At 36.1% G+C, this 14618-nt stretch overlaps 1 protein-coding gene across 2 annotated transcripts in view; it reads right to left on the reverse strand.

Annotated features, from left to right (window-relative positions):
* TRPM3 (transient receptor potential cation channel subfamily M member 3) overlaps nt 1-14618 on the reverse strand; it is a 504274-nt gene that overhangs the window by 242399 nt on the left and 247257 nt on the right. For both annotated transcript variants that reach the window (XM_045563926.1, XM_045563925.1), the window contains exons 4-5: nt 9372-9585; nt 6280-6404 (exon numbers count right to left, since the gene is read on the reverse strand). In XM_045563926.1, the coding sequence (XP_045419882.1) occupies nt 6280-6404; nt 9372-9585 (339 nt within the window). The remainder of the gene's footprint in view (nt 1-6279; nt 6405-9371; nt 9586-14618) is intronic.

Raw genomic sequence — 14618 nt, forward strand, 5'->3', positions numbered from 1 at the left:
TACTGTGGTGATTCCATCCACCATGAGGGCCTTTATTGCCATCTATAGGAGATACCTTCCACATTTATGTGCATAGCCAGATCTTGCTTCTAAGCTTCTATCTTATAGACTCACTGACCTAAGATGCTCGCTGGCCTGCCAGACATTTTCATGCAGATATCTCGAAGGAAATTCAAAGTCAACATGCCCAAATCCAGACTCACCATTGTCTTCACCAAAACTGCATTCCCCCTGTAAGTGAATGTAACTGCTGCCACGGCAGTTAGCCCGGAACAGGAGTGTGGTCCGGGCTCAGCAGGCATTGGCTCTCTCCTGCATAACCATGACAGATTTGGGCAGGTCTCCTTATCTCTGGACTTTTTCTCTTATACCCCCAGATACATCTTATCTAATCCAATCATAAAAATACAAAAAAAATCCCACGCCAGGGCCACTATTGGTAAGTGTTCTGAGCTTACAATATGAAGTCATCTTTGGCTTGACTCAGAAATAAGTGACAAATGTATTTACTTGATAACTACATCCAAATTAGCAATCAGTCGTATTATTGAACTTGATGTTTCTTGGCTTGAAACATAAAGAAGGCATCAAAAGAGCACTTTCCAATTAAACATAGGGACTCTTAAAGATTATGAAAGTTGAAGAAATAAATCTATAGTTTAGGGAAAGTTGAAGATATCATCAAATGTGAAAATAATTTAATAACCACATAAGATGATGTGTTGGAAATCTACCCAAACACAATTTCCATCCTCAAGTTAAAATGAAAAGTGCTTTTTCTTGGGATTGTGTCTGGATGCTTAAATTGGTATGTGTCTTGTTAGTCAAGCTTTTGGAAAAGACAAATGATAAAGGCTTTAGAAATTATTCAATTACCTGACATAAATCTGATCAGATTGTTTTCTAAAGTAGGAGATCTAAATTTAAAATGTGTCCCATGAAAATTATATTTCATTGGAAGTTCTTTCTTGGCTTTACACTGTTGATACTTTCATAATCATCTAGCCAGGTCAAGATTCTCTAGGGACAAAGAAAAGGGCTCTGATCATTTATTGAGTCTATTTTGGAGTCCAATTTATAGATGTAAGATATTTGCCAATATCTCCACCCACAATAAAAACATAATATTGTTGAATATTTTCTTATATCTTACTTGACATACTAATATTTGAGAGAATAGGTTTTGGAGACAGTTGGATCTTGGTTCTCATTCTTGTTCAGTTTATTCAACTATAAAGGGGTATAATAATACCTTATAAGGCTAATATATGCAATCATAGAACATAAATAAGAGTTCAATAAATTACAATTACTATTATTACAATTATGCTCATAGAAGTTGCATGAAGATGGAGCAAGTGTTTTTATATCCAGAGATGAAGAAATCTAATTTTATAGACTTTAAGTGGCATGTCAATGTGTCATATTTATACAAAGTATTACAATAGGGGTTAACAAGAAACAATTCTATCTCTGTTTTGGGGGGAGTTTTATTTTGTTATTTTTTTATTTTTTTTATTGTTTGAGACAGAGTCTCGCTTTGTTGCCCGGGCTAGAGTGAGTGCCGTGGCGTCAGCCTAGCTCACAGCAACCTCAAACTCCTGGGCTTAAGCAATCCTACTGACTCAGCCTCCCGGGTAGCTGGGACTACAGGCATGCGCCACCATGCCCGGCTCATTTTTTCTATATATATTTTAGTTGGCCAGATAATTTCTTTCTATTTTTAGTAGAGACGGGGTCTCGCTCTTGCTCAGGCTGGTCTCGAACTCCTGACCTCGAGCGATCCACCCGCCTCGGCCTCCCAGAGTGTTAGGATTACAGGCGTGAGCCACCGCGCCCGGCCTTGGGGGGAGTTTTTAATTAAGTTGGTGCAATGGACTGAATGTATGTATATACACACTCCCCCCAAATTCATATGTTGAAATCCTAACCTCCAAGGTGACAGTGTTAGGAGGTGGCACTTTTGGGAGGTGATTAGGTCATGAGGGTGGAGCTCTCATGAATGGGATTAGTATGCTTATGAAAGAAACCCCAGAAAGATCCCTTGCCCTTTCTGCCATGTGAGGACAGAGCAAGAAAGTGCTGTCTAGCCCCCAGAACTGTGAAAATTAAATTTCTGTGGTTTATAAACCCTGTAGTCTATGGTATTTTGTTATAGCAGCCTGAACAAGCTGACACAGTTGGGAAAGAAGACAGTTGTGGGAGAATTACAGTCAGGGATATGAGATTACGGGTGAAGTTCATCTAGGAAGACATCTTGGTAGAAGCAAGCCTTGAGCTAAATTTGATGGAAGTGTAGGATTATGGATAGTAATAGAGGAAAAGGACCATAGAGATAATATGGAGAAATCACAGAGGTGGAGTGATAAGAATAACTGAAACAGTACATGTTTTCAAGTCTAAGTGGCAGAAAAAAAAATGATTACCATGTCAGTATTCATAGCATTATTCCTTATCAAAGTCTGTTGTTTTTATCTATTAATTGAGAAAAGGAGGGTTTGGTTAAACAGAGTGGAAGATATTTAAATTTAAAGCATCAGGGCTAGTTCTGTCACTCAGCTGGCTAGATCATCCATCTGCCAAAGGCTTTACAAAAAGGCATGTTCCCATTCCACCTGCTTTGCCTCCACACCCAGTAGGCTGATACCTCACCATCCACCTCCCTCCTTGAGTTGCCATATAAGAAAACAATTTTACATCCAGATGCTTAATTTAAAAATGTCCCCACTATTGTCACAATAGTATAATGTAGCTTGGGAATATGATTATAGATGAAGTTGTGAACTAGGTAAGATTAGTATTTCCATAATGTTTATTTTCTCTGTAACCTGGATTTTATCATTTCAAATCTATCTTTATCAATAGTTATTGAGTCCCTACTAAGTGTAAGGCTCTAAGTTGGGGGCTGAGAATCCAAAGATATGTGTTCTGCCCTCAAGTAACTTGAAGTCCAGCTATATGAGATAAGACTCAAAGGGAAGAGAATGCCTCAGAATATCTAGAAGCGGATCTGAGGGCGAGTAAATTCTCCTTTTTATGTTTAGGACTAGTATCCGCCTCTCTAGTGCCATTCTAAAGGGATTAAGATGAATAGCAATTGCTGTACCTACTAATTTTCTCAATAAATAAAAAAATTCTAGTAGTACTTGAATGTTCAGCTTCCAGAAGTGCTCATTCAAGAGCCAACCCCACAGAAATAAAATAATTTATATTTTCCATCAGCTTGGAAATAAATCTACTGTGACAAAATGTCAGGTGTAAGAAATGGAGCCTTTCTTTTATCCTTGTATTTATATTTATTTCAAATACATTTCCTAGATTTCCCTTGACATTTGTTTGTACCTCCTCAACATTATTCTGGAGTACACACACAGACTTGACCAAGAATTCAACTATTCTATTTTTTCAAATGATTTCATTTTGATAGAATTCTGCAGTGGTAAAGATTTTTAATAATACATTTGTTTTTTTCTCTCCTATCTGATATCTGATGCTAAAAGGTTTCTTTTTCGATATTTATTATATGTGAGTTTGAGTATATAAAACAAAAGAGAAAAGATAGAAGGCACTACATTAAGTTAGCTATGAAGATTGTTGCTACTATCTAAGAAACTTATGAGATAATAATTCTAATTTGATGATTAAGGGGAATTTTTGCCTGTAACCACCACCGTGTTATTTAAATACCTCTTTTTATGGCAACCTAGCATCATGCTACTTTATAACTATCACATTAGAAGAATGAACACGTATAAAAACTTACCTCAAACCACATCATAAATCCTATATACCTAAAACAGTACTTTTGCTCCGAGTAATTTATAACTTAAAAAACAAACTCTAATCACACAAGAGCCTGAGAAATTGTATTCTAATTTCCCAATTTTGGGAGAAGAAGATACCTGAGTGGTCAAAAGTCAATAGATCTTGGTCAAAGGTTTACTGAAGAACTAAAATACAACTGTTTTTTCTGTGCTCTCTACAACCTGCCACGTTCATTTCCTTTTCATGATGATCTCTCTGATGGCTCACCTGGTTCTTTGTGAGCCATGGTTTGCCTTTATTAGACCCCCAGGAACAGGGATGATGAAAGTACACATTTACTGAACAGTTTTTCTGCCCTCTGTGCTAGGATCAAGAGCATTTTTAGTTGGGAAGTCAGAAAATGTCACTAAGACCCATGGGCATGCATGAGTTTCCAATGGCATACAACTGGGAAGAAGTAAATAGGAGAAAGAAAAGGAGAGGAAAAAAGAGGAGCACGAGAAGAAGGTGAAATCAGAGAAAAACTTGGAACTGGAGGAAAAGAATCATGAATCTTCCAATTTAGCAAGGTAAGTGAATGTAATAGAAGTCTGTCTTTCTGCAATCATATAAGAGTTATAAGATGAACAAACAAAATAACACAAAAGGCAGGAGGCCAGCATTCTTTGCAAATGCTTAGGCAACTAAGGTAATTATTTGGTTACTCTTATCTTGAATAAAGAAATTATCAGCTGTCATTAATTCATAGTTCATCTGAATGAGAAGGTTCCGAAACGGCCTCCCTCCTCCAAATTAAGTAATAATAATTCAGGTTTACAATAGAGATCCTGAAGCAGTGAACATTTCAAAATGACTTCTGAATCATCATAATGTTTTAAATAATTAACTTAATGTGTTAACAAAATACACTATTAAATTATTTTTGGTGTTGCAGGCATTTTAGCATATTCTAATTCTTTAAGGAATATTAATATATTTGCTCTCATTCAAAATTAACTTGAAAGCCAACTTGGAATCTAAGGCGAGTATTACCCCAAGTATATTCTGTGAAAGACTAGTACTCCCAGATACTTTCAAAAAATTAGAAACACTTACTTTCCCAGTCAGGTCTGCCTACATAATAACACGTTGGAAGTTGCTGCTTAGACATTCAATTTGTGTGTAATATAAAACAGTTAATTTTAATTAAGACAATATTACACTGATAAAACTCTTATTTCATTCCTTATCCTATGTAGTCAGGATAAATTAGCGTTTCTACCTATAATTTGGTATCATTGATGTAGACATTTCTTATCACTTAAAATAAAGCTTCTGAAGGATTTAAAGTGTTTGCCTACTGCTTGCATTTCATGACATTTTTTAAATACAAAGTATTTTGTATCGCATTTTTAAAAACTGCATCTATTGTGTTAGATTGAAATAAGATGGTTACATTGTATTTCATCATAATAGAAGCAGTTTGAAATCAGTTAATTCTTAGCCTCTTTTATTTTTTTGACTTTTTGGCTCAGATAGGAAAGAACTTGAAAAAACCACTTAACACATTGGCTATGTTCTATGGCAGGCCTTGATTGGGAAGGAAAAACTATGTTGATCTGATGTGGAGAACAATGATAATTAATTGCTAAACATATTAGGGAAAAAGAAGAAAATAAAGTATGGAAATCTGTTTACATAGTATAACTATAATTCTTACCAATAAAATTTTGAGAAGAGTTATACAGAAGAAAAAGTCTGATGGTTAATAGGAGAGAAAAACTCTTTAAGGTAAGTTGGTAATAACCTGTTTGTTTTTTTGTTTGTTTGTTTTTTTGTTTTTAAAGAGAGATCCCTGTAAGAACAGAAATGAGATGATGGCTCAGAAAAAATGGGACCAAGTTCTCTTGGTTTCTGGCAAAGTTGTTGATTGATTGGCTATGTGGCTATGGACATCAGGGTAGGAAATAAAGTCTAGCACTTTGCTAACTTTGGCTAAGGGCTTTTGAGAGCTCCAGAGTGGGAAATAAAGAATCCAACTATGCCCACTCCTCACCCAAGCATTTAGCAGAAGAAAGCCTATCAGGGAAGCCAAGATCATGAATGGAAAGAATCTCTCTGTGCAGCTCTCCTGAGCTAGGTGAAGGGTAAGTAAAGAAGCTGGAGCCCTGGAGTGAGGAGAGGCCTTGTTGCGTTCACATTGCCATATATTATATGGTATCAATCAATCTTCATATAACCACATCAAGAGCACTTGCAGGATTTGATGGGTGAAGAAAGACCACTACGTGATTCAAGAAGAGAGGAAGTAGTTGATAAGTCTTACTTTGGACCTTTCTTGACCTAAAAATTGACATGGAGCTCACATAGATAAATTTTGGAAAATGAGTAGTTTGCCAATAAACCAAGTTTCATTTGGGGAGGTAGGAACTAAAAGAGTACTGTAATATGCACATTTTGAATGTCAATTTTACTTTACTCTTCCGATAACCCCTCTAGGAGAAGTCATGGAAAGGGACAGCTCCCAGGACTTACATCTCTTCCAATCAGGTCCTCCTGGTTTTCCACAATTCCCCAGGGAGCAATACCTATGGTGCATATCTTCCCTCGAGACTTGGATGCGTGATCCTTCAAGGCGTCCCCAACATGACGAATAACACCTAAGAGGAAAGAGAGGAGGGTTAATTTTATTTTTTAAAGCAAGTACCTTTCCATTGTTCTAAAGGAAATTGTGGTAACTATTTCTCCCAAGGTCAAATGCATTGAATATAAAATTTTGACACATTTCTATGCAAACTACATATATTTAGGAGAGAACACAAACCTGTGGTTATAATGCAAGATGCATTTGCCAGACTTGTATATGAATATGCATTGCATATTCTGATTTATATGAAAAAATAAAAAGCATCCAATGTCTATAAAAAAACCCAAATACAATTCTTTAGAGAATACTTTCTTATATAATAAGCATAATGATTCATTAGTATGGCTAAGAACCAATTCCTTGACTGTATCACGTGAAAAGCAGCACATATAATATTAAATTTACACCACAGTTTGTGTATGAGTTAGGGTCATTCAAATAGTCTAGTTACTTAGCTCAGTTTGTAAACCTTTCTTTCATCTTCCTATTTATGGACACATAATGTGAAGACCCTACTTATAAAGAAAATATTGGCCTATTCTGTGGATAATTTATGTTAAAAATATATAGATGCCCCTGTTAATCTTCATCTTTCTAATTGTTTTCCTCTTCTGTCAAAATGGCTTTCCCTGTCATAGTTAAAAGTGAGAAAATTCAGTTTACAAGATGGTAAGCGACCTACCTCTTACCTTTTTATAGGCCATTTAAAAAATATGCCATTTCTAATCTTTTAACCTTCCTCTTAAATGGTCATTTTTATAGGAGACTTAAAAGATATATTCTCGAAGAAAAGATGTTTCTGCTTATCAAAATTCCACCCCATTCCTCATGGAAAAATGTATACCCAGTGCCATCTCCTATATGAATGTTGAGTTGGATTTGATTTTTTTCTCCATTTGAACATGTTACAGTTTGCATATTTTGCATAGCTCAATATGTCTCCTAACATATTCTGCAGTGATTCATCTGCATGTGAAGATGTCTCTTCTAATAGTAAAACTCCTTGAGGGGAGGGTTGGAGGGTCAGTGTCTGCCTCATTTTCCTGTGTCTCAGGGGCTATCCCAGAGGAAAGGCTCAGACACTGTGCTCTGAACTAACTGACCACACAAAACACGCCAGGCAATGTAATCATGGGAACAGACATACATATTTAAATAACTCAGTTCTGAAATATTCATAACATCCAACAGAAAGAACCTTCTTTTAAAAATCAAATAACAAAATAGTGTAAACAGCCACTAATCCATGTTGAGCTATGCTAGGAGTGTTAGGAAGAATATCATTTTCACTTATTAGCTTATCCATGAATCTTCTAAGTGAGAGTCCTGGTAAAAAAACAAAACAAAACAAAACAAAAACAAAAAAAAACAAAACCCTGAGAGAGTAAAGCTGTGAAAATTATGTTAAATTGATTCCTGTTGATGTACAAAACTCCTCTAAGGGCCAGCCCAGGGCAAGAAGTTGAACTTCATGGTATGCCCCTCTGCCTGCACAATTCCGTCATTGCCTCTTACCTAACCTCAGCATCCTATCATAAGAACCTCACTTTGGATATTGGGCTGAACACTAAGCCTGGAATGAGGCAGAGGTGAACTCTCCGGTTTACAGTATTTAGGCTATGCTTTCTTCTTTAGATATTGAATTCATTTCATAAAAGAAGGAAAAATAATAATTAATGTTTCAAGTTCCTAGAAATAGAAGACTGGTAAGAATTTCTTTCGAACCCATAGAATCCTTTGAGTTGGTGTCTATATGACAGGAAAGCAAAAGACAGTAATCACAGGTAGCTGATGCCTACTTAGCTGAGAGTAAAGCATGGAGCCCAATACTTCAACAGTCATTGAAAGAAAATTGCTCTGTAGATATTCGATTACTACAGGATGAACAGTAAAGAGCTGAGAGGCCATTCTAAGATCATGTCAGTTTACAGACTGAGTCAGGATTTCACATAACAATGTTGAGCATGGCCAGCCTGCAGACTTCACTGCCGAAAGGTGCCTATGTAGCTGTGTGCTGAATGTTCACCAATTCTAGGCATTTAGGAGAATTCTCAATGAAGGTCTTACTTAAACATGATCCCAACTACAAACAAGAAAATAAACAACATTGAGATAACATGTTATTAAAACTAGTTGGTGCAGAATTATGTTCAGAATATCCCACTAACTCCAAATATGTCTACATGTGCAGACTTTAAGCCCTGTAACAAGTTTGCCCTAACTTACTGCAACACTACTTTTACACGTCCAATTGGCACTTTGGACTCAGGCTGGGGAAATAGGGCCAAAACATTTACAGGCATTCATTACATTATCTGTTGCACGTTAATAATGCTCTGCAGATAAGCACTTAACTGCAAGTGGGTTTGTAAGAATTGATTTGACACTATGCCTGTATCACAATACAGAAACTCATTTGGCAGATAAGAAAAACTCTTTGGAATTCAGAGTGAGGTGAGTCTTCTACTGGTGCAGAGATGATCTAATTAAATGTTTTAGATAATAAATACATAATACCCTAGACTTTGCCATCACAGTTTATGTCCCAGACGGAAACAGCATTTTATAAAAATTGAAGCTATTCTATTTGGCATCAAACTTGAAATTGCCTAAAGAACAGAGGCAGGGCTTCCAATGTGAAGCAACAGTCATTTCTTAAAGAATTATTGAATGTTTATATGGCAACTTGAGCTATTGAAAATATTTTGTAAAATTTTATTAGTCATGTTTACAAATTCTGTATAGTCACCTATTAAATATCCCTACCTGTTTCTTATGTGTAAGTAATTCTTCTTGCTTGAGAAATAACTGTGTAATTACCATTTAGGTAAAGGAGCGAAGGAGAACCAACCATCATGGACAGACATGGGTAGGGGATGAGGTGGAAAAATATAAATACATTTAACCTTAGCAGAAACTTATCTTAAGCACAATGTTCTCATGGCCTTATGTTGCCTGTCTGTGTCCCATTTCCAGTTACCTGTGTTAACCCCTCCAGTGAATATCCATGCTCCAGTTGTCATGGCTGCTTTGATGAGCCCTTTTCCAAAGACTTGCTTGAGTTTTGGCTGGAGTTCAAAGTTCTGCAGGCCCCCATGGACAGAGATGAGAAGCTTGGGAAGCTCCAATTGCCATTCCTTGGTCATCAGGTGTAGGAGGAGATCAGGTTTCGTATCGAAAGATACTCGCACATACTAGAAGAAAAAAGGCCACGGGTTAGAGAGATGAGGCAGGGCTGGCTGAGCCTGGTTGTCTTTATTGATTGCAGCTATATGTGTAGTTACTTGACAAAAATGTCTCGTATAAAATCAGATTTTTTTAAAAAGGGGGGGATCATTTGCTTTACCAAAAGAGCCTTTATGAGACAAAGGGATTCACCATTTTTAAAGGCTTCCTTGAAATTGTGACAATTCACTTTAAATTATTTGATTTTCTAAAATGTAGTGCAAGCATAACTTTTCCCAGATAGAGTCCTTTGCTCAAAGGAAATCATGTTTATATTTTAACACTTTTTACATTTGTGCAACAGTTCAAATGTTTCTAATATTAATATTCCCTTTTATCAACTAGATGCAGACATAATTGTTTCTGTGACCCTATTATTTTGAGAGGATTTGAAAAATTCTACAATTCTACATAATGTGATGAGGATTTTAAAATAGGTAACAGTGAATTATATTTATTCATGTCTTAATAACTGCATACCAAATGTTTTCTTTTATCTCTTTTAAAAAAGACAAGTGACAAATGGCAGGACCAATATTCTTGTAGAATAGTTGAAAAATTGAAGTGTATAGCAGATAGCAAGGTGTTACCAGATGCAACTGGAAATAAGGTTATGATATGCATATATAAAGGAAATACTATAAATACATACAATAATAAACATCTCTATAACCATATACATAGATACTCATTTAGGTCTCTAATTATATAAATACATCAGTTTCAAGTTGGAAACAACTGAAATACTGGACAAATATAGAAATCATTTTGAATTAGGTTGCTGAGCTGACATAAAAAGAGGGAATATTCAGATTCCTAAACAAAGTAGAAGCTTAGAAGTTCAGGAGGTTAGGCAACACCTGAGGGTCTCTCCTAAATCCTGGAAGACCTTGAGCATCTGATTTAATGGCTTTATGCAGCATAGGAGAGTTTTATAAGGGACCCCACATAAAGCTGAGATACTTCAAAGGGTGCCACCCTCAAGTGTAAGGAAGAAAAATATAAATAAATAAGTCTGATGTACAAAAGAAGACAGCAAGGAAATTTGCCTACCTCAACCTCGGCTCTGGGTGGATGGGCAAAAAAATTCCCCTTTGATTATTTTTTAACACAAGCAGGCCCTCAAACAGGTTTTGGTTCACATTTACACTATCAGTGTGGTTTGAGAAATGTCAAGCAGAATGTTTAATACAAAATGATCCTAGCTGAGTAATGGCTCCAGATAATTGGCAGAAGCAAATGCGCAATCCTCTGTGGAAGAATGTGTCATCAATTCAGATTGGAAATAATGTCCATGGGGAAATAATCATCATTGCATGGTAAAAAAAAAATAAAATAAAACCACAAATTACACAAGGAAATAAAGCAGCATGAATGAGAACAAACAGAAACAATAGGCAGCAGAATAAGATCTTCAAAGATACTGAAATGATCAGTTACAAAATATAAAATAGCTATGTTTAATATGTTAAAAAACCATAAATGAGATTATTGAATATATGAATCAGAAACAAGAAACTGTAAGGAATGACCACATGCATTTGAAAAAGAACCAAGCAGAATTTCTAGAAATTAAACTGTAACAATTTAAACAAAAATTACAATGGATAAATTAGACTAAAAGATCAGACATACCAACAATGCATCCAGAAAATAAACAAAAATGCAGCCTAGAAAAACCAAGGAGTTAATAACATAAAAGGAAAATGTAGAATCTTAGAGAAGATAATCAGAATTCTAGATATAAATGAAAGAGATAATGGGAAAGAGGCCAATTTTGAAGCGATATTGGCCAAGTATTTCTTAGAATTATTGAAAGATACCAATTCTCAGATCCAAAAAATTCAATAAATCCCAAGCAGGATAAATAAACAGAAACCCTGCACACCAGCACATCATAGATAACCCCAAAGGGAGGAAAACCCCTCAAAAGTAGCTAGAAAAAAAGACAGTGATTAGATTGAAGCAACCGTGAATGCCAGAAGCAGGATCTTCAGTATGTCAGGAGAAATTATCTGTCATTTAGAATTCTATATTCAGCAAAAATATCTTTCAAAAATGAGAGCAAATTATAGACATTTTCAGACTGCCAAAACTGAGAGGGTTTACCTCTGGCAGATTTCACTGAAGAAAGATTTAAAGTATATATAGCAGGCAGAACTTACATGACCCCAAATGGATGATCTGGGATATAAGGTACGATAGAAAACTAAAATATTAGTTAATACATGGGAAATCTAGAAAAGCATTAGTGTATAATATAAAATGATAACAATAACATCTAATTTATTGTAGAAAGTGGTAGAACTAAAACACTGGACAGTACAACATATAAATTTGATAGTTCCATTCAGAATTACAGCATTTTTAAGTCTGTGTGTTGTATGCGAGAGAAAAGAAAGGTATTGATTAACTCTGGAATTTGTTAAGTATTAATGTTGAAGTAGCATAACCACAAAAAGAACAAGACTTGCAGGTAATCATACAAACATGCTTCTGGATGTATAAATAAATAAGATTATCCAGGAAATGAAAATTATTGCTATATTTTTGGGTCTGGCAGACCCCTTTGTTGCAAAGCCTCAAAAATTATTTGTCTACTCTTTTGTTAAAGCACATTTGCAACGTATTTAGCTGAAACATGAGGCAAGAAAACATAAAATATGAAAGCAGCTTAATAAACTGCATAATCAGAAGACATCAAAGAGCTAAAGTTTCCTATATGCATACACCAGGAATCCAAAGTGTTGGAATCCAGTACAACAGGTTCTGTATTGAGTTTTCTAGCAAAAACTGGTTCTAGAATGGAAAGAGTAAATGTTGGCAGTTTTAGCTAAGTATATTATATCAATAGAATTTAACTAGCTTTTACAATATGAAAAATGGCATATTTTGTGTACAAACTCTCATTCAGAAAGCAAGAATTTTCAGATATCTATCAACAGAATACTCAACAATGAGTACTTTTGGGCCATGCAAGCCTTGGGTCTGGAGAGAGGATATGACAGTATTGGAGGCAAACACTGTGTTTCTTAAATAAAAGTTTCTTTTTTTTTTTTCCTCTTAATTGAGTGGCTCTTTGTAAGACAAATATCTAGATAAAGCTATCAGAGAATAAAGAAAGAAATAATGATTAATTAATTAAAGGGGCAATAGAAAACTTTTAGAGGTGGCGGATACATTTATGTCCTTGATTGTGGTGATGGTTTCACAGGTGTGTACTTATCACCAAATTTATCAAGTTGCATAGGTCACTTATGAATAGTTTTTGTAAGTCAATCAAACCTCAATAAAGTCGTTCAAGAAAAAGATGAAAGAATAAGATTTTTTTTCGTGTGAATACACTACTACTTGAGTAGTGTAGTTCAGCTACTTGAGTAGTTAAATTTTGGGTGCCCTGCTGAATTGAATTTATATCATCTGACTAATTTCAGAAAGGGATATTTAATGAAATAAAGTAGAACTGGGACTCACAGACTTCCAACCTGTACAAACCAGGATGCTTAGTGTGAGAAATGGTAAGAAATTGCATGTCAAGTTACTGTTCTCTTACTCACCAACTTTAATGTATCACTAAGAAAACCCCAATTAATAAGGACGGATATTCTTCTAAGGTGAGATATAAATTACACTTTTCTTAAATCTAGGAAAGCATCTAAAGTATAAATTATTTGCCCCTTGCAATATTTCAGCAATTTCTACCATTTCTGAAGGATTGTATAGAGGTAGTTTCAATAATTAGAGAATGCATATGTGAAAACAGTATAATATTTTGAAAAACAAGAAAAGTAGTTATGATTGTGGCTTCTGGAACCCCCAAATTCTCCACTTAGTATCCCTGTCTGTACATTTCATTTAGCTGGGTAAGCAAGGTGAGATTCAGAGCCATAGTTAATACCTGGATAGACATTATTAACTCACATAGTGTGAAGGGAGATTACAATTCATGCTAAAGGCTCGCTCATGCTCTCAAGGTCACTCTGCTGGCCAGGGTGATGACGGTACTCGCAGCCCAGGTCCATCTGACTCCACAGCCCTGTCTCTTGACCTCAAAGATGTAAAAGCCTCTCTCCTTGTGTATTTCCTCTTTTCCTTTACCTCTGACCAGTCAGTCTCCAAGTCCTAAGGATCCACTTTTCAAAATGGTGCTTTCAACCAGCCCCTTCCCTCTGTCCCTTCAGTTGCCATGTCAAGGATACATCTCCTTCCTAAAATGTCAGTTTGAATTACTGCAGTGGCCTCCTACTAACTTCTCTATGAGATGCCAATAGGCAGATTCTTTCTCCAGTCCCTTTTTGATCATATTATTTCTCAACTCAAATCCTTCCATCAGATGTAAACTCCCCATTATGGCCATCGGGCTCCCCTATAATTTGGAATTATCCGACCCACTCAGAGGTTTTTCCCCACGTCTCTCTGCATTTGGCCAGTGCTTCCCCAAGTCCTGGATAATCCAGTCTCTTCCCTTTCATCTACAGAAATCATTCTTGTCTTTCAAAGGTTTTTGTTTCATCTGACATGACCTCTGAGAATGCAAGCTCTTGCTGATGCAGTATAACTCTTCATGAAGCCCAGGGTGGTAGTTTTTTTCCTGGTTGTTTCTCCCATGAGTCAGTTCGATCTCCCCATGTTGCTAAATCTTTGAGGGGAGGGACCGTGGTTGACTTGACCACGTTTTTTTTGTAAGCTTTCAGCACTGGCTATGAAGTAGTTACAATCTTGGAAATAAAAAGGAGCTTAGAGAGCTCAGCAATCACAGGTCTCTAGAGATCACCTAGTTCCATTCTTGGGCTTTATAGAAGAGGACACAGAGACCCAGGGAGGGCGAGTGATATGTAATAACGTTTTGCGATCTGAAATGTCTCAAAATGTAGTCACTTACTAATCTGACAAGTGACTCAGCCACAGTGAAACTGCTCATCCCCCAAAGTGGTAAATGTATGTGTAATGGACTGAGGTGATAAGGTGACCCCTGCTGTGGCCAGGCACCTGAGACCCAACA

Source organism: Lemur catta, chromosome 10 (assembly GCF_020740605.2).
Source record: "Lemur catta isolate mLemCat1 chromosome 10, mLemCat1.pri, whole genome shotgun sequence".
In the NCBI taxonomy this organism is placed as follows: Eukaryota; Metazoa; Chordata; class Mammalia; order Primates; family Lemuridae; genus Lemur; species Lemur catta.